Source organism: Taudactylus pleione, unplaced genomic scaffold (genome assembly GCF_031769625.1).
Source record: "Taudactylus pleione unplaced genomic scaffold, aTauple2 ptg001724l, whole genome shotgun sequence".
In the NCBI taxonomy this organism is placed as follows: Eukaryota; Metazoa; Chordata; class Amphibia; order Anura; family Myobatrachidae; genus Taudactylus; species Taudactylus pleione.
This window is the reverse complement of record NW_028286121.1, coordinates 108,817-130,994: the sequence shown is the minus strand read 5'-3', so window position 1 is coordinate 130,994 and position 22,178 is coordinate 108,817. Positions and strand designations below refer to the sequence as shown.

General features: G+C 47.9%; 1 protein-coding gene across 2 annotated transcripts in view; it reads left to right on the top strand.

Moving 5' to 3' along the window:
- DNAH2 (dynein axonemal heavy chain 2) overlaps positions 1-22,178 on the top strand; it is a 189,244-nt gene that overhangs the window by 156,069 nt on the left and 10,997 nt on the right. For both annotated transcript variants that reach the window (XM_088464631.1, XM_088464632.1), the window contains 10 exons: positions 492-675; positions 1,276-1,466; positions 1,592-1,783; positions 7,481-7,665; positions 14,039-14,267; positions 14,404-14,555; positions 15,788-15,902; positions 18,763-18,939; positions 19,101-19,175; positions 19,790-19,940. In XM_088464631.1, the coding sequence (XP_088320757.1) occupies positions 492-675; positions 1,276-1,466; positions 1,592-1,783; positions 7,481-7,665; positions 14,039-14,267; positions 14,404-14,555; positions 15,788-15,902; positions 18,763-18,939; positions 19,101-19,175; positions 19,790-19,940 (1,651 nt within the window). The remainder of the gene's footprint in view (positions 1-491; positions 676-1,275; positions 1,467-1,591; positions 1,784-7,480; positions 7,666-14,038; positions 14,268-14,403; positions 14,556-15,787; positions 15,903-18,762; positions 18,940-19,100; positions 19,176-19,789; positions 19,941-22,178) is intronic.

Below are 22,178 nucleotides of genomic sequence, written 5' to 3'. Positions count from 1 at the left end.
CTCCCACTAATCCAGTGCCCATCATACTCCCACTAATCCAGTGGCCATCATACTCCCACTAATCCAGTGCCCATCACACTCCCACTAATCCAGTGCCCATCACACTCCCACTAATCCAGTGCCCATCACACTCCCACTAATCCAGTGCCCATCACACTCCCACTAATCCAGTGCCCATCACACTCCCACTAATCCAGTGCCCATCACACTCCCACTAATCCAGTGCCCATCACACTCCCACTAATCCAGTGCCCATCACACTCCCACTAATCCAGTCCCCATCACACTCCCACTAATCCAGTGCCCATCACACTCCCACTAATCCAGTGCCCATCATACTCCCACTAATCCAGTGCCCATCATACTCCCACTAATCCAGTGCCCATCATACTCCCACTAATCCAGTGCCCATCATGTCTCACACTCCTACTAATCCAGCATTCATCCTTCTCTCACAATCATGCTTATAACATCCCTGGACTCTTCCTCAGGTGGTTGAGGACTCTCTTCCACGCTCCCCGCTGGTTTTCGTGCTTTCCCCGGGGGTGGATCCTACAGGTGCCCTCCTGCAGCTGGCAGAGCAGTGCCGGATGTCCCAGTTTTTCCAGGCGCTGTCCCTTGGACAAGGTCAGGCACCTATTGCCACCCGCATGATCAAAGAAGGAGTCAAGGATGGTAAGTACCAGAGAGGAAGTTAGACTTTGCCAACACAGTTGCCCACAGCCTAGAACACTAGTGATTCCAGGATTTCCGCCTCACTCTCTTCAGACGATTAGATTAGTAGCGGAACATACTGCTAGTACTAAATTATCATCTAATTTATCTTTCTGGTCAGTCACACCTGCGTTTCCTTCACCAACCCTCTGTTACCTCCCCAAACACCGATTACCTGTCACTCACTTAGCGAGTGAATCATCTGTGCTAGCGCAATTGCTGCACATGCTTAGTGCGTCTTACACGCATGCGCAATGGATAATAATCGCTCAAATCTGTGTAATTATCGGTATTACGTATATCTCAGAATCTGTGTTTATTGCTTGAAAAATGGTCCTGTGCACCTGAAACATTGCATCTTTATAATAAACCACCAGTGTTTTGGAGTATTTTTGCATATTACCTTCCTTATATATTCTGTGTCTCGTGTCATTGTGTAAGACACGCGCTTTGAATAAACGGATACGTACATACATCCAAGCAGTCGTGTTTGGAATGAGCGGTGACCGGTTTGTGTAGGGAAGGTACCAAGGCTTTGACTTCCCACCATCCGTATTTCAGGACACTGGGTCTTCTTGGCCAATTGTCACCTGTCCCTGTCCTGGATGCCTCAGCTGGATAAGTTGGTGGAACAGCTGCAGGTGGAGGATCCGCATCCAAACTTCAGACTGTGGCTGAGCTCGAGCCCCCACCCTGATTTCCCCATCTCCATCCTACAAGCTAGCATTAAGATGACCACCGAGCCCCCCAAGGTGAGATGTGACTCTGTAGTACCATGACAATATCTAATGGTTTATAAGTAGAAGACTAGAAGTGACAGAGTGATTCGGAACGTACAGGTACATATATAACGTCTCTGTCCTCCTGTTGTCTCCAGGGCTTACGTGCCAACCTAACCCGTCTTTACCAGCTGATAACCGAGCCCCAGTTCTCCCGATGCAGCAAGACCTCCAGCTACCGGCGCCTGCTGTTCTCCCTCTGCTTCTTCCACAGTGTCCTCCTGGAGCGCAGGAAGTTCCTCCAGCTTGGCTGGAACATCGTGTACGGCTTCAACGACTCCGACTTTGAGGTGAGGCTGCCGAGCGTGAGATAGAGGACAGTTAGAACATCCACTTATACAAACTCTTTTCCTTGGGTAAACCCGTGCGGCCAAATGTGCAAGGACTGAGATGCCCACTGTTTGCGTCCCGCGCACGCTCTAATAGCGATTGGTGCGTCAAAATACGCCTCCATCGGTTGCACCATTGAAACTTGCAACAGCCCCTACGGCAGTGTCTACGTATGACCACGGCCTCCTTTTGCATAGACACGCCTGGGACACTCCCATAATACGCCAACTGAATGGGACATATTTGCGTGCGCTTGTAGCCTCTGCCCAGGAAAGCCAATCACTGTTACTGTCCACCTCTACCGCAAGCATACTCTGTACGTTTTTAGAAATTATTGAGCATACGCAGCTGCAAAATATTTGCTCAACTACTTGAACCAAGCCCTAAACGTAGATTCATGCAGATAGTATGAATGAATCAAAGATTAATCTGAGTGTATAAAAGCGACTTATGGAGAAAAATTTATTGTATTACTTTGATATATGGGATAATGCACTCCCTACTATATATTGCATGGATATTTAGAGCCACTGAGGAGTTCTGAGATCATATAAAAGGACGAGGCTGCAGAACGATAACATAAAATGACGAGGCTGCAGAATGAACGTATAAAAAGATGAGGCTGCAGAATCATCGTATAAAAAGATGAGGCTGCAGAATGATCACATAAAAGGACGAGGCTGCAGAATGATCATATAAAAAGATGAGGCTGCAGAATGATCATATAAAAGGACGAGGCTGCAGAATGATCACATAAAAGGACGAGGCTGCAGAATGATCACATAAAAGGACGAGGCTGCAGAATGATCACATAAAAGGACGAGGCTGCAGAATGATCACATAAAAAGATGAGGCTGCAGAATGATCGTATAAAAAGATGAGGCTGCAGAATGATCACATAAAAGGACGAGGCTGCAGAATGATCACATAAAAGGACGAGGCTGCAGAATGATCACATAAAAGGATGAGGCTGCAGAATGATCACATAAAAGGACGAGGCTGCAGAATGATCACATAAAAGGACGAGGCTGCAGAATGATCACATAAAAGGACGAGGCTGCAGAATGATCACATAAAAGGACGAGGCTGCAGAATGATCACATAAAAGGACGAGGCTGCAGAATGATCACATAAAAGGACGAGGCTGCAGAATGATCACATAAAAGGACGAGGCTGCAGAATGATCACATAAAAGGACGAGGCTGCAGAATGATCACATAAAAGGACGAGGCTGCAGAATGATCACATAAAAAGATGAGGCTGCAGAATGATCGTATAAAAAGATGAGGCTGCAGAATGATCACATAAAAGGACGAGGCTGCAGAATGATCACATAAAAGGACGAGGCTGCAGAATGATCACATAAAAGGACGAGGCTGCAGAATGATCACATAAAAGGACGAGGCTGCAGAATGATCACATAAAAGGACGAGGCTGCAGAATGATCACATAAAAAGATGAGGCTGCAGAATGATCGTATAAAAAGATGAGGCTGCAGAATGATCACATAAAAGGACGAGGCTGCAGAATGATCACATAAAAGGATGAGGCTGCAGAATGATCACATAAAAGGACGAGGCTGCAGAATGATCACATAAAAGGACGAGGCTGCAGAATGATCACATAAAAGGACGAGGCTGCAGAATGATCACATAAAAGGACGAGGCTGCAGAATGATCACATAAAAGGACGAGGCTGCAGAATGATCACATAAAAGGACGAGGCTGCAGAATGATCACATAAAAGGACGAGGCTGCAGAATGATCACATAAAAGGACGAGGCTGCAGAATGATCACATAAAAGGACGAGGCTGCAGAATGATCACATAAAAAGATGAGGCTGCAGAATGATCGTATAAAAAGATGAGGCTGCAGAATGATCACATAAAAGGACGAGGCTGCAGAATGATCACATAAAAGGACGAGGCTGCAGAATGATCACATAAAAGGACGAGGCTGCAGAATGATCACATAAAAGGACGAGGCTGCAGAATGATCACATAAAAGGACGAGGCTGCAGAATGATCACATAAAAAGATGAGGCTGCAGAATGATCGTATAAAAAGATGAGGCTGCAGAATGATCACATAAAAGGACGAGGCTGCAGAATGATCACATAAAAGGACGAGGCTGCAGAATGATCACATAAAAGGATGAGGCTGCAGAATGATCACATAAAAGGACGAGGCTGCAGAATGATCACATAAAAGGATGAGGCTGCAGAATGATCACATAAAAGGACGAGGCTGCAGAATGATCACATAAAGGATGAGGCTGCAGAATGATCACATAAAAGGACGAAACTGCAGAATGATCATATAAAAAGACGAGGCTGCAGAATGATCATATAAAAGAATGAGGCTGCGAACGATAACATAAAAGGATGAGGCTGCAGAATGATCACATAAAAGGAGGAGGCTGCAGAATGATCACATAAAAGGACGAGGCTGCAGAATGATCACATAAAATGACGAGGCTGAACACTTCCATACAGGTCACTGAAATCTGAGTGACTTCTAATACCCAAAATAATATTTTACAGTAAGTTGTATGTCATTCCTTTTAATACACAGTAGGGATGGCCATCAGTGGGGAGCCATCGATGAGTCCATCTGTGATTACCATCGATGCCACAAACACCATCTATGGTTTGCACCCCTCGATGGTCACCGCTGCTGAGGGCACAGCGGGACGCGGAACATCAGATACTGGGGCGGGATTAGCGGCTACCAGGGGGCGGGGCTAAGCTCCGTCCCGTCAAGAAAAACCAAACATCGGCTCCCGCTCGACCATCAATGAAGGAGAACCATTGGCTCTCTATCGATGGCAAAACCATCGACAGTTAACCATCGATGATTGCTAAGTATCGATGAACGATGACCATCCATAATACACAGCCTTTCCTAATGAGGTGATTACATCATAATGCAATATTTATACAGGTATTATTTACAGTAGTTTAGGCCCCCATACATGGTGAGATTCAAATGTTGATAAGATTAGTTGTACGATTTCCCTTGAAATTCTTCCCTTGAAATTCTTCATAAGATGTGGTCACATGGTGTACGATTGATCATTAAGATCATTAGATAAGATGCATAGAAGTGTATCACATCGTACATGATCAGTTGAGATCTCTCTGCAAAACCATCTGATATGCGATCCAACTAGACGACGGCGGGGACGCGCATAGGGGTTGCAGAAGACTCAAAATACAACTATTTGCAAACGATTGGTCTGACCAACCTGTAGAAACTGCCAAAATCGTGTTAAAATCGTTCCGTGTACGGCCAGCTGAAGAGGCCTTGTTGGAATGAGTATGTTATCTGATCACCATTTACACAGACCATAAAAATCTACTCTATCTCATATCGGCTCAGTGCATGAATCCATGGAACGGCCGTGGTGATTGTTCTCCTCACGGGTTGACATGCAAGTGACATTTCACCCGGGTTCCAAGAATTGTACATCTGACGCTCTTCAAAATCTATGATGGAGGATGAAGGTTCTGCAACCTTCGGGCAACATCTCATCATCACTCCGGTATGTATTGTAGCCATTTCTCTGCCCATCAGCGTAAAACATTAATTCCTGAGACTATGCACAAAAAATAACTTCCGTGGCCTCATGGTCGTCAGATCGCTGGGCACGCGGGAGTTTGTAAGACACAAGTTTTCATTTTCCGGAATTACTGGTGGGCCACGCTTCTTCAAGTGAAAGAATTTGTTGCAGCCCGCTCTAGGTGTGCTGCGCACGCTCAAGGTCGTCACCGTCCATTCTAGGGTTTCCATTGGTTGCTGATGGTTTAACGTGGTGTGTATTCACCATTCAACGGCAGCTTTCCTATGGTAGCCGCTATGGAATGGTGTGGAAGAGATGGCCATTCGATGTTAAAATACAGCTGAATTCAAGTGCCTGACATCGAGAACAGCTGCGGGTTGCTATTGCGAATGCACAAACATGTTTTTTTGTGAATGTGCAAAACACCGGAATGTTCTTTTTCACTGAATTCTTTAGATGAGATGGTTAGATTCGATGGCGGAAGCCCAGCTATCATTCGATGGTAGGCTTCCCAGGTCCATACCTATTCCATGCCTTGGTTGGCACATCTCCATCGGAGCGTGACAAATCCCCTATGGTAGTACCTGCGGCAGCCGAGCATGGGGGCCACCATCTTGGATTTGTTCTTGCGACTACATCGACCTACCAGATTCCTACAGCCATGCTCACTTGACCTGTCTGACCAATAGGAGCTGAGAACGCCCTGTTTAAACTTCCTCTGCTGGCATGCTCATTGCCAGAACAAGACTCTTCTTCCTGAGAGTGGACAACTGGCTCCTGGTTATGGTGGCTTCCATCTTCTGTTCCACTTTTCTATCTGCATTTCCAAAGTGCATCAGATCTGCCTGCAGTCATTAACTATCTGCATTTCCAAAGTGCATTAGAACCTCTCTGCAGTTACCAGTATCTGCAATTTGCACCTATTCCAGCAGGTGTCTCACTATACGCCGGTGCATTTATATATTCTACTCTCTGCAATGTACATCCACATGTATTATATACATCTCCTACAGGCTGTCTCTGGTACTACAGGCGCTTCACTGTTGTCATGCCTACAGCCTGTGAATGCTGTGCCACAATTCTAGAGACTATACCTATCGTCCTTCCAGCACTGCATTCCAAGTATTCATCAGACTGTATTTATATCTGCTCATCCATAACATCCATACAGTCATGTGTAGAACTGGTCTAAATGAGAAAGAGCTTTATCAAGGCCTCAAGCTTCTTCTATTCTCCTAACCACAAGACTAATCAAAGGGGTCTCGATCCGAGTCTACAAAACCCCAGTGATGTGACAATGTGGTTCTATTGTGACCTGTATAGCTGCAGTTCCATTGTGACCTCTATAGCCGTGTTTCCAGTGTGACCTCTATAGCCGTGGTTCCAGTGTGACCTCTATAGACGTGGTTCCATTGTACCCTTTTATAGCCGTGGGTTCCAGTGTACCCTCTATAGACGTGGTTCCAGTGTGACCTCTATAGCTGTGGTTCCAGTGTGACCTCTATAGACGTGGTTCCAGTGTGACCTTCACAGCCGTGGTTCCAGTGTGATCTCCACAGCCGTGGTTCCAGTGTGACCTCCATAGCCGTGGTTCCAGTGTGACCTCCATAGCCGTGGTTCCAGTGTGACCTCCATAAACGTGATTCCAGTGTGACCTCCATAAACGTGATTCCAGTGTGATTTCCATAGCCATGGTTCCAGTGTGACCTCCATAGCCGTGGTTCCAGTGTGACCTCCATAGCCGTGGTTCCAGTGTGACCTCTATAGACTTAGCTCCAGTGTGACCTCCATAGCCGTGGTTCCATTGTGACCTCTATAGACTTGGCTCCAGTGTTCCCCAATGGATTCTGAGAAAAAGATGAACTTATCTACAGAAACGCAGTTTTCATCCCCTGCTCCCAGAAATAATACAGAACCTGCGATTTAGAATTAGCATCACAGTCTGCGCTGTGAAATATAACCGTATAACCACATAGCCTCTTTTACCCATTCTAAATACAGCTGTGCAGTGACAAAGAAAATCAGTCTTTCTGTAACAACAATGTACCAGCAGTAATCTGCACCTTCATCTATCTCCTCTTACGCTAATACTGTAGGTCTCTGAGAATCTGCTCAGCTTGTACCTGGATGAGTATGAGGAAACCCCATGGGACGCCCTCAAATATCTCATCTCTGGAGTCAATTACGGGGGACATGTGACTGATGACTGGGATCGCCGTCTACTAGGAACCTATATTAATGATTATTTCTCTGACTCTGTACTGACCATCCCATTCTACAGGTAATAGCAGCTGGGCTGGGTGTGTCTGTACATGTCATAGTGTAGTAGTGTCTCTACTGGGCTGTGTGTGTATATATGACATGGTGTAGTAGTGTCTGTACTGGGTTGTGTGTGTATATATGACATGGTGTAGTAGTGTATGTACTAGGCTGTGTGTGTGTATATATGTCATAGTGTAGTAGTGTCTGTACTGGGCTGTGTGTGTGTATATATGACATGGTGTAGTAGTGTATGTACTGGGCTGTGTGTGTGTATATATGACATGGTGTAGTAGTGTATGTACTGGGCTGTGTGTGTATATATGACATGGTGTAGTAGTGTATGTACTGGACTGTGTGTGTATATATGACATGGTGTAGTAGTGTATGTACTGGGCTGTGTGTGTGTGTATATATGACATGGTGTAGTAGTGTCTGTACTGGGCTGTGTGTATATATATATATGACATGGTGTAGTAGTGTATGTACTAGGCTGTGTGTATATATGGCATGGTGTAGTAGTGTCTGTACTGGGCTGTGTGTGTGTGTATATATGACATGGTGTAGTAGTGTATGTACTAGGCTGTGTGTATATATGGAATGGTGTAGTAGTGTCTGTACTGGGCTGTGTGTGTATATATGACATGGTGTAGTAGTGTCTGTACTGGGCTGTGTGTGTATATATGGCATGGTGTAGTAGTGTATGTACTGGGCTGTGTGTGTATATATGACATGGTGTAGTACTGTCTGTACTGGGCTGTGTGTGTGTGTATATATGACATGGTGTAGTAGTGTATGTACTGGGCAGTGTGTGTATATATGACATGGTGTAGTAGTGTCTGTACTGGGCTGTGTGTGTATATATGACATGGTGTAGTAGTGTATGTACTGGGCTGTGTGTGTATATATGACATGGTGTAGTAGTGTCTGTACTGGGCTGTGTGTGCATATATGACATGGTGTAGTAGTGTCTGTACTGGGCTGTGTGTGTATATATGGCATGGTGTAGTAGTGTATGTACTGGGCTGTGTGTGTATATATGGCATGGCGTAGTAGTGTCTGTACTGGGCTGTGTGTGTGTGTATATATGACATGGTGAGGTAGTGTCTGTACTGGGCTGTGTGTGTGTATATATGACATGGTGTAGTAGTGTATGTACTGGGCTGTGTGTGTATATATGAAATGGTGTAGTAGTGTCTGTACTGGGCTATGTATATATATATATATATATATATATATATAATGACATGGTGTAGTAGTGTCTGTACTGAGCTGTGTGTGCATATATGACATGGTGTAATAGTGTCTGTACTGGGCTGTGTGTATATATGACATGGTGTAGTAGTGTATGTACTGGGCTGTGTGTGTGTATATATGACATAGTGTAGTAGTGTCTGTACTGGGCTGTGTATGTGTATATATGACATGGTGTAGTAGTGTCTGTACTGGCCTGTGTGTATATATGACATGGTGTAGTAGTGTCTGTACTGGGCTGTGTGTGTATATTTAACATGGTGTAGTAGTGTCTATACTGGGCTGTGTGTATATATATATATGGCATGGTGTAGTAGTGTCTGTACTGGGCTGTGTGTGTATATATGACATGGTGTAGTAGTGCATGTACTGGGCTGTGTGTGTATATATGACATGGTGTAATAGTGTCTGTACTGGGCTGTGTGTGTATATATATGGCATGGTGTAGTAGTGTATGTACTGGGCTGTGTGTGTATATATGACATGGTGTAGTAGTGTCTGTACTGGGCTGTGTGTGTATATATGACATGCTGTAGTAGTGTATGTACTGGGCTATGTGTATATACGACATGGTGTAGTAGTGTCAGTACTGGGCTGTGTGTGTGTGTATATATGACATGGTGTAGTAGTGTCAGTACTGGGCTGTGTGTGTATATGACATGGTGTAGTAGTGTATGTACTGGGCTGTGTGTATATATATGACATGGTGTAGTAGTGTCTGTACTGGGCTGTGTGTGTATATATGACATGGTGTAGTAGTGTATGTACTGGGCTGTGTATGTGTATGTATGACATGGTGTAATAGTGTCAGTACTGGGCTGTGTGTGTGCATATATGACATGGTGTAGTAGTGTATGTACTGGGCTGTGTGTGTATATATGACATGGTGTAGTAGTGTCTGTACTGGGCTGTGTGTGTATATATGACATGGTGTAGTAGTGTCTGTACTGGGCTGTGTGTGTATAATTGTCACGGTGTAGTAGTGCCTGTACTAGGATGGATGTATATACCTGTCACGGTGTAATAGTGCCTGTACTAGGATGGCTGTGTATACCTGTCACGGTGTAATAGTGCCTGTACTAGGATGGCTGTATATGCATGTCACGGTGTAATAGTGCCTGTACTAGGATGGCTGTGTATACCTGTCACTGTCTAATAGTGCCTGTACTAGGATGGCTGTATATACCTGTCACGGTGTAATAGTGCCTGTACTAGGATGGCGGTGTATACCTGTCACGGTGTAATAGTGCCTGTACTAGGATGGCGGTATATACCTGTCACGGTGTAATAGTGCCTGTACTAGGATGGCTGTATATGCATGTTACGGTGTAATAGTGCCTGTACTAGGATGGCTGTGTATACCTGTCACGGTGTAATAGTGCCTGTACTAGGATGGCTGTATATACCTGTCACGGTGTAATAGTGCCTGTACTAGGATGGCGGTGTATACCTGTCACGGTGTAATAGTGCCTGTACTAGGATGGCGGTATATACCTGTCACGGTGTAATAGTGCCTGTACTAGGATGGCTGTGTATACCTGTCACGGTGTAATAGTGCCTGCACTAGGATGGCGGTGTATACCTGTCACGGTGTAATAGTGCCTGTACTAGGATGGCTGTGTATACCTGTCACGGTGTAATAGTGCATGTACTAGGATGGCGGTGTATATCTGTCACGGTGTAATAGTGCCTATACTAGGATGGCTGTATATACCTGTCACGGTGTAATAGTGCCTGTACTAGGATGGCGGTGTATACCTGTCACGGTGTAATAGTGCCTGTATTAGGATGGCTGTATATACCTGTCACGGTGTAATAGTGCCTGTACTAGGATGGCTGTGTATACCTGTCACAGTGTAATAGTGCCTGTACTAGGATGGCTGTATATGCATGTCACGGTGTAATAGTGCCTGTACTAGGATGGCTGTGTATACCTGTCACTGTGTAATAGTGCCTGTACTAGGATGGCTGTATATACCTGTCACGGTGTAATAGTGCCTGTACTAGGATGGCGGTGTATACCTGTCACGGTGTAATAGTGCCTGTACTAGGATGGCGGTATATACCTGTCACGGTGTAATAGTGCCTGTACTAGGATGGCTGTATATACCTGTCACGGTGTAATAGTGCCTGTACTAGGATGGCTATGTATACCTGTCACGGTGTAATAGTGCCTGTACTAGGATGGCTGTATATACCTGTCACGGTGTAATAGTGCCTGTACTAGGATGGCTGTGTATTCCTGTCACGGTGTAATAGTGCCTGTACTAGGATGGCTGTGTATACCTGTCACGGTGTAATAGTGCCTGTACTAGGATGGCTTTGTATACCTGTCACGGTGTAATAGTGCCTGTACTAGGATGGCTGTGTATACCTGTCACGGTGTAATAGTGCCTGTACTAGGATGGCGGTATATACCTGTCACGGTGTAATAGTGCCTGTACTAGGATGGCTGTGTAATCCTGTCACGGTGTAATAGTGCCTGTACTAGGATGGTGGTGTATACCTGTCACGGTGTAATAGTACCTGTACTAGGATGGCTGTGTATACCTGTCACAGTGTAATAGTGCCTGTACTAGGATGGCGGTGTGCATACCTGTTACGGTGTAATAGTGCCTGTACTAGGATGGCTGTGTATACCTGTCACGGTGTAATAGCGCCTGTACTAAGATGGCTGTGTATACCTGTCACGGTGTAATAGTGCCTGTACTAGGATGGCTGTATATACCTGTCACGGTGTAATAGTGCCTGTACTAGGATGGCTGTGTATACCTGTCACGGTGTAATAGTGCCTGTACTAGGATGGCTGTGTATACCTGTCACAGTGTAATAGTGCCTGTACTAGGATGGCTTTGTATACCTGTCACGGTGTAATAGTGCCTGTACTAGGATGGCTGTGTATACCTGTCACGGTGTAATAGTGCCTGTACTAGGATGGCTGTATATACCTGTCACGGTGTAATAGTGCCTGTACTAGGATGGCTGTGTAATCCTGTCACGGTGTAATAGTGCCTGTACTAGGATGGTGGTGTATACCTGTCACGGTGTAATAGTACCTGTACTAGGATGGCTGTGTATACCTGTCACAGTGTAATAGTGCCTGTACTAGGATGGCGGTGTGCATACCTGTTACGATGTAATAGTGCCTGTACTAGGATGGCGGTGTAATCCTGTCACGGTGTAATAGTGCCTGTACTAGGATGGCTGTGTATACCTGTCACGGTCTAATAGTGCCTGTACTAGGATGGCGGTATATACCTGTCACGGTGTAATAGTGCCTGTACTAGGATGGCTGTGTATACCTGTCACGGTGTAATAGTGCCTGCACTAGGATGGCGGTGTATACCTGTCACGGTGTAATAGTGCCTGTACTAGGATGGCTGTGTATACCTGTCACGGTGTAATAGTGCATGTACTAGGATGGCGGTGTATACCTGTCACGGTGTAATAGTGCCTATACTAGGATGGCTGTATATACCTGTCACGGTGTAATAGTGCCTGTACTAGGATGGCGGTGTATACCTGTCACGGTGTAATAGTGCCTGTATTAGGATGGCTGTATATACCTGTCACGGTGTAATAGTGCCTGTACTAGGATGGCTGTGTATACCTGTCACAGTGTAATAGTGCCTGTACTAGGATGGCTGTATATGCATGTCACGGTGTAATAGTGCCTGTACTAGGATGGCTGTATATACCTGTCACGGTGTAATAGTGCCTGTACTAGGATGGCGGTGTATACCTGTCATGGTGTAATAGTGCCTGTACTAGGATGGCTGTGTATACCTGTCACAGTGTAATAGTGCCTGTACTAGGATGGCTGTGTATACCTGTCACGGTGTAATAGCGCCTGTACTAAGATGGCTGTGTATACCTGTCACGGTGTAATAGTGCCTGTACTAGGATGGCTATGTATACCTGTCACGGTGTAATAGTACCTGTACTAGGATGGCTGTGTATACCTGTCACGGTGTAATAGTGCCTGTACTAGGATGGCTGTGTATACCTGTCACGGTGTAATAGTGCCTGTACTAGGATGGCTGTGTATACCTGTCACGGTGTAATAGTGCCTGTACTAGGATGGCTTTGTATACCTGTCACGGTGTAATAGTGCCTGTACTAGGATGGCTGTGTATACCTGTCACGGTGTAATAGTGCCTGTACTAGGATGGCGGTATATACCTATCACGGTGTAATAGTGCCTGTACTAGGATGGCTGTGTAATCCTGTCACGGTGTAATAGTGCCTGTACTAGGATGGTGGTGTATACCTGTCACGGTGTAATAGTACCTGTACTAGGATGGCTGTGTATACCTGTCACAGTGTAATAGTGCCTGTACTAGGATGGCGGTGTGCATACCTGTTACGGTGTAATAGTGCCTGTACTAGGATGGCTGTGTATACCTGTCACGGTGTAATAGCGCCTGTACTAAGATGGCTGTGTATACCTGTCACGGTGTAATAGTGCCTGTACTAGGATGGCTGTATATACCTGTCACGGTGTAATAGTGCCTGTACTAGGATGGCTGTGTATACCTGTCACGGTGTAATAGTGCCTGTACTAGGATGGCTGTGTATACCTGTCACGGTGTAATAGTGCCTGTACTAGGATGGCTTTGTATACCTGTCACGGTGTAATAGTGCCTGTACTAGGATGGCTGTGTATACCTGTCACGGTGTAATAGTGCCTGTACTAGGATGGCTGTATATACCTGTCACGGTGTATTAGTGCCTGTACTAGGATGGCTGTGTAATCCTGTCACGGTGTAATAGTGCCTGTACTAGGATGGTGGTGTATACCTGTCACGGTGTAATAGTACCTGTACTAGGATGGCTGTGTATACCTGTCACAGTGTAATAGTGCCTGTACTAGGATGGCGGTGTGCATACCTGTTACGGTGTAATAGTGCCTGTACTAGGATGGCGGTGTAATCCTGTCACGGTGTAATAGTGCCTGTACTAGGATGGCTGTGTATACCTGTCACGGTGTAATAGTGCCTGTACTAGGATGGCGGTGTGTATACCTGTCACGGTGTAATAGTGGCTGTACTAGGATGGCGGTGTGTATACCTGTTACGGTGTAGTGTTATATGTATTAGTCCTGATGCAGCAATGTTACTTGTTATATCTTCTCTCTAAAGGCTTTCTTCTTTGGATACGTATTACATCCCACGTGATGGGCCGCTGGTGTCATACAAGGAGTTTATTGGTTTGCTGCCCACTGTGGATCACCCAGAGGCCTTCGGGCAGCACCCAAACGCGGATATTGCCAGTCAGATCACTGAGGCACGAACCCTCTTTGACACTCTGCTGTCTCTGCAACCCCAGATCACTCAGAGCGTGGCAGGAGGACAAAGCCGAGAAGACAAGGTACAGCCTACCATTCTGACCCCTTCATGTATCCTCATGCCTCCTTCTCACGGCTTCTCTCCCCATTCTCTCTCCTTACATTTCCCTTCAGTCGTACGTATCATCCGTGTCTCACTGCGGTCACTTCCGTTGTTAGGTCTTGGAGATATTGATTGATGTTCGGCAGAAGATTCCCCAGGAAATTGATTATGAAGGAACGAGGAAAGTGTTGAGTGACGATCCAAACCCCCTCAATGTTGTGTTATTACAAGAGATCCAGAGATACAACACCTTGCTGAGCACAATCAGGTCAGTGTGCCGCAATACAGGAGACTGATAAGGCAAGATACAAGGCGCACTTTACCTGGTGGCAGGATTCCCATGGCAGCTGTTACACTAATAGACACGATGCCCATTAGAAGGTAGCAGGTTCCCAAAAGTGGCTGTCACACTAGTACACACCATGCCCATTACCTGGTGACAGGATTCCCAAGGCGGAAGTCGCACTAGTACACTATGCCCATTACCTGGTAGCAGGTTCCCAAAGGCGGCTGTCACACTAGTACAAAAACGATGCCCATTACCTGGTGGCAGGATTCCCAAGGCGGCTGTCACACTAGTACAAACGATGCCCATTACCTGGTGGCAGGATTCCCAAGGCGGCTGTCACACTAGTACACACGATGCCCATTACCTGGTAGCAGGTTCCCAAAGGCGGCTGTCACACTAGTACAAAAACGATGCCCATTACCTGGTGGCAGGATTCCCAAGGCGGCTGTCACACTAGTACAAACGATGCCCATTACCTGGTGGCAGGTTTCCCAAGGCGGCTGTCACACTAGTACACACGATGCCCATTACCTGGTAGCAGGTTCCCAAAGGCGGCTGTCGCACTAGTACACACGATTCCCATTACCTAGTGGCAGGATTCCCAAGGCGGCTGTCATACTAGTACACAATGACCATTACCTGGTAGCAGGATCCCAAAGGCAGCTGTCACACTAGTACACACGATGCCCATTACCTGGTGGCAGGATTCTCAAGGAGGCTGTCACACTAGTACACACGATGCCCATTACCTGGTAGCAGGATCCCCAAGACGGCTGTCACACTAGTACACATGATGCCCATTACCTGGTGGCAGGATTCCCAAGCGGCTGTCGTACTAGTACACACGATGCCCATTACCTGGTAGCAGAATTCCAAAGGCGGCTGTCACACTAGTACACATGATGCCCATTACCTGGTGGCAGGATTCCCAAGTGGCTGTCGTACTAGTACACACGATGCCCATTACCTGGTAGCAGGATCCCAAAGGTGGCTGTCACACTAGTACACACGATGCCCATTACCTGGTGGCAGGATCCCCAAGGCGGCTGTTACACTAATACACACGATGCCCATTACCTGGTACCAGGATCCCCGAGGCAGCTGTCACACTACTACACACGATGCATTACCAAAGTCATCTTAGCTATTTATATTTATATTATATTTATATTGATAGACATTCAGTAGGTTGTGTGCTTTTTTGCCTCCAGATCTTCTCTGCTAGACCTAGAGCATGGCATACAGGGCTTGGTGGTTATGTCAACTGAACTGGAGGAGATATTCACATGTATATATGATGCACGTGTCCCCCCTCTCTGGGAAAAGGTAAATGTATAATGTTTGACTGGTGTGAAGTACATTATATGCAACTGCTAAGGATGATGTGAGGGCAGGATGAGGAGAGATGGTGTGAGGGCAGGATGAGGAGAGATGTGTGAGGGCAGGATGAGGAGAGATGGTGTGAGGGCAGGATGAGGAGACATGGTGTGAGGGAGGATGAGGAGAGATGTGTGAGGGCAGGATGAGGAGAGATGGTGTGAGGGCAGGATGAGGAGAGATTGTGTGAAGGCAGGATGAGGAGAGATGGTGTGAGAGCAGGATGAGGAGAGATGGTGTGAGGGCAGGATGAGGAGAGATGGTGTGAGAGCAGGATGAGGAGAGATTGTGTGAAGGCAGGATGAGGAGAGATGGTGTGAGGGCAGGATGAGGAGAGATGGTGTGAGGGAGGATGAGGAGAGATGTGTGAGGGCAGGATGAGGAGAGATGGTGTGAGGGCAGGATGAGGAGAGATTGTGTGAAGGCAGGATGAGGAGAGATGGTGTGAGAGCAGGATGAGGAGAGATGGTGTGAGGGCAGGATGAGGAGAGATGGTGTGAGGGCAGGAGAGATGGTGTGAGAGCAGGATGATTTGAGATGTGTGAGGGAGGATGAGGAGAGATGGTGTGAGGGCAGGATGAGGAGAGATGGTGTGAGGGCAGGATGAGGAGAGATGGTGTGAGGGAGGATGAGGAGAGATGGTGTGAGGGCAGGATGAGGAGACATGGTGTGAGGGAGGATGAGGAGAGATGGTGTGAGGGCAGGATGAGGAGAGATGGTGTGAGGGAGGATGAGAGATGGTGTGAGGGCAGGATGAGGAGAGATGGTGTGAGGGAGGATGAGGAGAGATGGTGTGAGAGCAGGATGAGGAGAGATGGTGTGAGGGCAGGATGAGGAGAGATGGTGTGAGGGCAGGAGAGATGGTGTGAGAGCAGGATGATTTGAGATGTGTGAGGGAGGATGAGGAGAGATGGTGTGAGGGCAGGATGAGGAGAGATGGTGTGAGGGAGGATGAGGAAAGATGGTGTGAGGACAGGATGAGGAGAGATGGTGTGAGGGAGGATGAGGAGAGATGGTGTGAGAGCAGGATGAGGAGAGATGGTGTGAGAGCAGGATAAGGAGAGATGGTGTGAGAGCAGGATGAGGAGAGATGGTGTGAGGGCAGGAGAGATGGTGTGAGAGCAGGATGAGGAGAGATGGTGCGAGGGCAGGAGAGATGGTGTGAGGGCAGGATTAGGAGAGATGGTGTGAGGGCAGGATGAGGAGAGATGGTGTGAGGGCAGGATGAGGAGAGATGGTGTGAGAGCAGGATGAGGACAGATGGTGTGAGAGCAGGATGAGGAGAGATGGTGTGAGGACAGGATGAGGAGATATGGTGTGAGGGCAGGATGAGGAGAGATGGTGTGAGGGCAGGATGAGGAGAGATGGTGTGAGGGCAGGATGAGGAGAGATGGTGTGAGGGAGGATGAGGAGAGATGGTGTGAGGGCAGGATGAGGAGAGATGGTGTGAGAGCAGAATGAGGAGAGATTGTGTGAAGGCAGGATGAGGAGAGATGGTGTGAGAGCAGGATGAGGAGAGATGGTGTGAGGGCAGGATGAGGAGAGATGGTGTGAGGGAGGATGAGGAGAGATGGTGTGAGGGCAGGATGAGGAGAGATGGTGTGAGGGCAGGATGAGGAGAGATGGTGTGAGGGAGGATGAGGAGAGATGATGTGAGGGCAGGATGAGGAGAGATGGTGTGATGGCAGGATGAGGAGAGATGGTGTAAGGGAGGATGAGGAGATATGGTGTGAGGGTAGGATGAGGAGAGATGGTGTGAGGGCAGGATGAGGAGAGATGGTGTGAGGGCAGGATGAGGAGAGATGGTGTGAGGGCAGGATGAGGAGAGATGGTGTGAGGGCAGGATGAGGAGAGATGGTGTGAGAGCAGGATGAGGAGAGATTGTGTGAAGGCAGGATGAGGAGAGATGGTGTGAGAGCAGGATGAGGAGAGATGGTGTGAGGGCAGGATGAGGAGAGATGGTGTGAGGGAGGATGAGGAGAGATGGTGTGAGGGCAGGATGAGGAGAGATGGTGTGAGGGCAGGATGAGGAGAGATGGTGTGAGGGAGGATGAGGAGAGATGGTGTGAGGGCAAGATGAGGAGAGATGGTGTGAGAGCAGGATGAGGAGATATGGTGTGAGGGCAGGATGAGGAGAGATGGTGTGAGGGCAGGATGAGGAGAGATGGTGTGAGGGAAGGATGAGGAGAGATGGTGTGAGGAAGTATGAGGAGAGATGGTGTGAGGGAGGATGAGGAGAGATGGTGTGAGGGCAGGATGAGGAGAGATGGTGTGAGTGAGGATGAGGAGAGATGGTGTGAGGGCAGGATGAGGAGAGATGGTGTGAGGGCAGGATGAGGAGAGATGGTGTGAGGGAGGATGAGGAGATATGGTGTGAGGGCAGGATGAGGAGATATGGTGTGAGGGCAAGATGAGGAGAAATGGTGTGAGAGCAGGATGAGGAGAGATGGTGTGAGGGCAGGATGAGGAGAGATGGTGTGAGGGAGGATGAGGAGATATGGTGTGAGGGCAGGATGAGGAGAGATGGTGTGAAGGCAGGATGAGGAGAGATGGTGTGAGAGCAGGATGAGGAGAGATTGTGTGAAGGCAGGATGAGGAGAGATGGTGTGAGAGCAGGATGAGGAGAGATGGTGTGAGGGCAGGATGAGGAGAGATGGTGTGAGGGAGGATGAGGAGAGATGGTGTGAGGGCAGGATGAGGAGAGATGGTATGAGCGCAGGATGAGGAGAGATGGTGTGAGGGCAGGATGAGGAGAGATGGTGTGAGAGCAGGATGAGGAGAGATGGTGACCCTCGTCTTCTGGTTTCAGGCTTACCCTTCACTGAAGCCGCTGGCGGCCTGGACTCGGGACCTGGCGCTGCGAGTAGAGATGTTCGCTCACTGGGCGGAGACCGCACATCCACCAGTTCTATACTGGCTGTCAGCATTCACCTTCCCAACTGGTTTCCTGACAGCCGTACTCCAGAGTGCAGCCAGGCAAAACAATGTGAGACCATGAACCTAGGGTGGGAGCGAGCGGTGGAAAGGGTCACTGTAGAACTATAGAATATCTATAGGTTACTGTACAAATCTCAGGGCATAAATAGTGCCAGCTTCATACTTTACTGGAGGCTACAGTGACGTTATATAAATCTCTCTCTTCCTCAGGTCTCTGTGGACTCTCTGTCCTGGGAATTCATTGTCTCAACTGTAGATGATAATAACCTGGTGTATCCTCCAAAGGTGAGAAGCCCAACATTTCACAAAGGGGAACGATGGGTGACACAGACAGAAGGGAGCTATGAGCCTGTCCCTCCCCCTGCACGGTGACACAGACAGAAGGGAGCTATGAGCCTGTCCCTCCCCCTGCAGGGTGACACAGACAGAAGGGAGCTATGAGCCTGTCCCTCCCCCTGCAGGGTGACACAGACAGAAGGGAGCTATGAGCCTGTCCCTCCCCCTGCAGGGTGACACAGACAGAAGGGAGCTATGAGCCTGTCCCTCCCCCTGCAGGGTGACACACACAGAAGGGAGCTATGAGCCTGTCCCTCCCCCTGCAGGGTGACACAGACAGAAGGGAGCTATGAGCCTGTCCCTCCCCCTGCAGGGTGACACAGACAGAAGGGAGCTATGAGCCTGTCCCTCCCCCTGCAGGGTGACACAGACAGAAGGGAGCTATGAGCCTGTCCCTCCCCCTGCAGGGTGACACAGACAGAAGGGAGCTATGAGCCTGTCCCTCCCCCTGCAGGGTGACACAGACAGAAGGGAGCTATGAGCCTGTCCCTCCCCCTGCAGGGTGACATAGGACAGAATGAGGCTATAGTACTGATTGTGCGTGTATTATTATTGATCCGTAGGATGGGGTGTGGATCCGGGGTCTGTATCTGGAGGGGGCCGGGTGGGATAAGAAGAACTCGTGTCTGATGGAGGCGTTACCGATGCAGCTTGTGTGTCCTATTCCGACAATTCACTTCAGACCCACTGAGAGCAAGAAGAAGAGCAGTAAAGGTACATGAGATGTGTGTGTGTGTGTGCGTGTGTGTGTGCGCACTTAGGGCCTGATTCATTAAGGATCGCAACTGCTAAAGCATACACAGACAGCCGATTGTTGCGTACTTGTTACTGAATCAGGCCCTCGGTTATCATGTAATTAGGTGTATGTGTATACATGCACAGGTGGGCCAGATGCTAGGGTGTGGCTACTTTGGGGTTTATATTCCCCCATAGATGCCCAGGTCATTTGTACCCTCTACCTCCAGCCTTATCCCATTATGTATCCTCTCCCTATGCAATCACACCTTTCTTCTTCGGGGTCCATAGGGATCCACAGGGATACCATGGGGATATTATGGTTGGAAGACCAGGCACCAAACAGTTAAAGCTTTGGCTCCCAGAATGCCCCGGGTCCTCCTCCATATATACCCCGCCCCTAACCATAGGACTTCAGTTTGTTGTTTGGTGCAGCAGTCCTAAGCTTTTATTCTATGTTTCATTTTATTTTAAGTTTTTTTGGGTTGGCAGTACCAGGGCGTATTAAGACGCATGTACTGCAACTACATCTACCTCCACGGGGCCACAACATCAGTAATTGTGCTGGTGATTTCGGCGGGTCGCTGCAGAGCTTAGCTAGCCGCGAGGCTGCGACCTGGACTGCAGCGGATGCTCGGAGATGCCAGTTAAGGCGATTCCTCGCTTACGGGGAATTGAGCGCGGCAGTCCTTGCTTCTGGTGTCAGAGACGCACCAGAAGCCACCGCTGTTTGTACCAGGGATTGTCCGCGTCCTTACTACACCAGCCAGGGCCCTATCGTCTGACGCCGGGTATCGGCAGCAGACGCAATCTGCGGCCACGAGGCCAGCGTGTCCGGTTGGTTAAGACAGCTTAGGGGAGGTAGGCACTCCCCCGGCAGCTCCTCCCCTGACCCATACGCAGTCCCTACGAGGGTTTTGCGCGCCTGGGTTGCTCCGCCTACCCTTCACGTGTATGAGACGCTCACGGTCCACGCAGTGCACCCGGTAGCTGTGGTCTTAGGAGGGTCTGGGTTAGTCTCCCTGTATACCTCTCCCTTGGTTATGGTATGTGGTGCTCTATGTCCTTCCATTCCTTTGTGTTGTTGTAGCTGAGCCAGTTGTAATTATATTACATGTGCATTGTATGTGACTGTTTGCTGGCTGCTGACTGATACTGTCCTTTATTTCTGTCAATTATAACCATCACTGTTATTTATTTCCGTCATACTTCACATTCATTGAGACTTTGTGAAGGCTGTCGCATAACTTTGCGATTGTGCAAAAGATAGAGGGAAACAGGAGGGGGAGCCACCTGTGCTGGTTTCATGTAAGTCATGTACGGCTTGTGTGTCCTCACAGGACATAAAGGAGGGTGGTGTGCTGTCTATTATAAAGTAGCACCTTACCAGTCCGGGTTACCTGTTGTTGGACCAGAGCCATCTTGGGTTACCGCTTTGTCCAGGTTATGATGCATGTGGTGGATCGTTTGGCTACTCCGATGATGCCTCCTTGGATGGGGTGTCCTCCACATATGTTTTCACCTCATATGCATTCCGCAATAAGGGATGTTGATGGCCATTCTAGAGTGTGGCACCATCTAACGTTGATAACAGACCGGTAGTGACTAAAGGGCCTAAACACAAGTTGTCTTTATCTCAGTCTGCCCAACATATGGATTGAGACGCTCTGATGATGCACAGGATTCCTCTCCAAGATCTACTTCTGGGGAGGAGGATCATCCATCTACTGTGGATGTTACTAGTTTGGTGAGGGCGGTTAAATCAGTCTTAGATATTCAGGATGATGAACCAGCTCCTAGAAAGAAGACTCCGGTGTTTAATCACCACCGAAAGGTGGTCAAAATGGAGTTCCCTGTGTCTGAACAGCTCACTGAGCTTATTGAGGAGGCATGGGGTAACCCTGATGAGCGATTTTATGTAGGTAGGAGGATAAAATCATTGTTTCCGTTCCCACCTTCTAAATGTGTTATGTGGGAGGTTCCTCCTACTGCAGATGCTCATGTAACGCCTTTAATCAGAAATACTACATTGCCTATTCCATCAGCATCTTCCATGAGGGATTCCACAGATGACATGATTGAAGCATGTCTTAAGGCAATATTCTCATCATCTGGAGTTGTTACTCGTCCAGCTATGGCTGGAGCCTGGGTAGCCAAAGCTGTTGAAGAATGGGTTGAGGCACTGGAAAATTCTCTACCAAATGCTACCAGAGAACA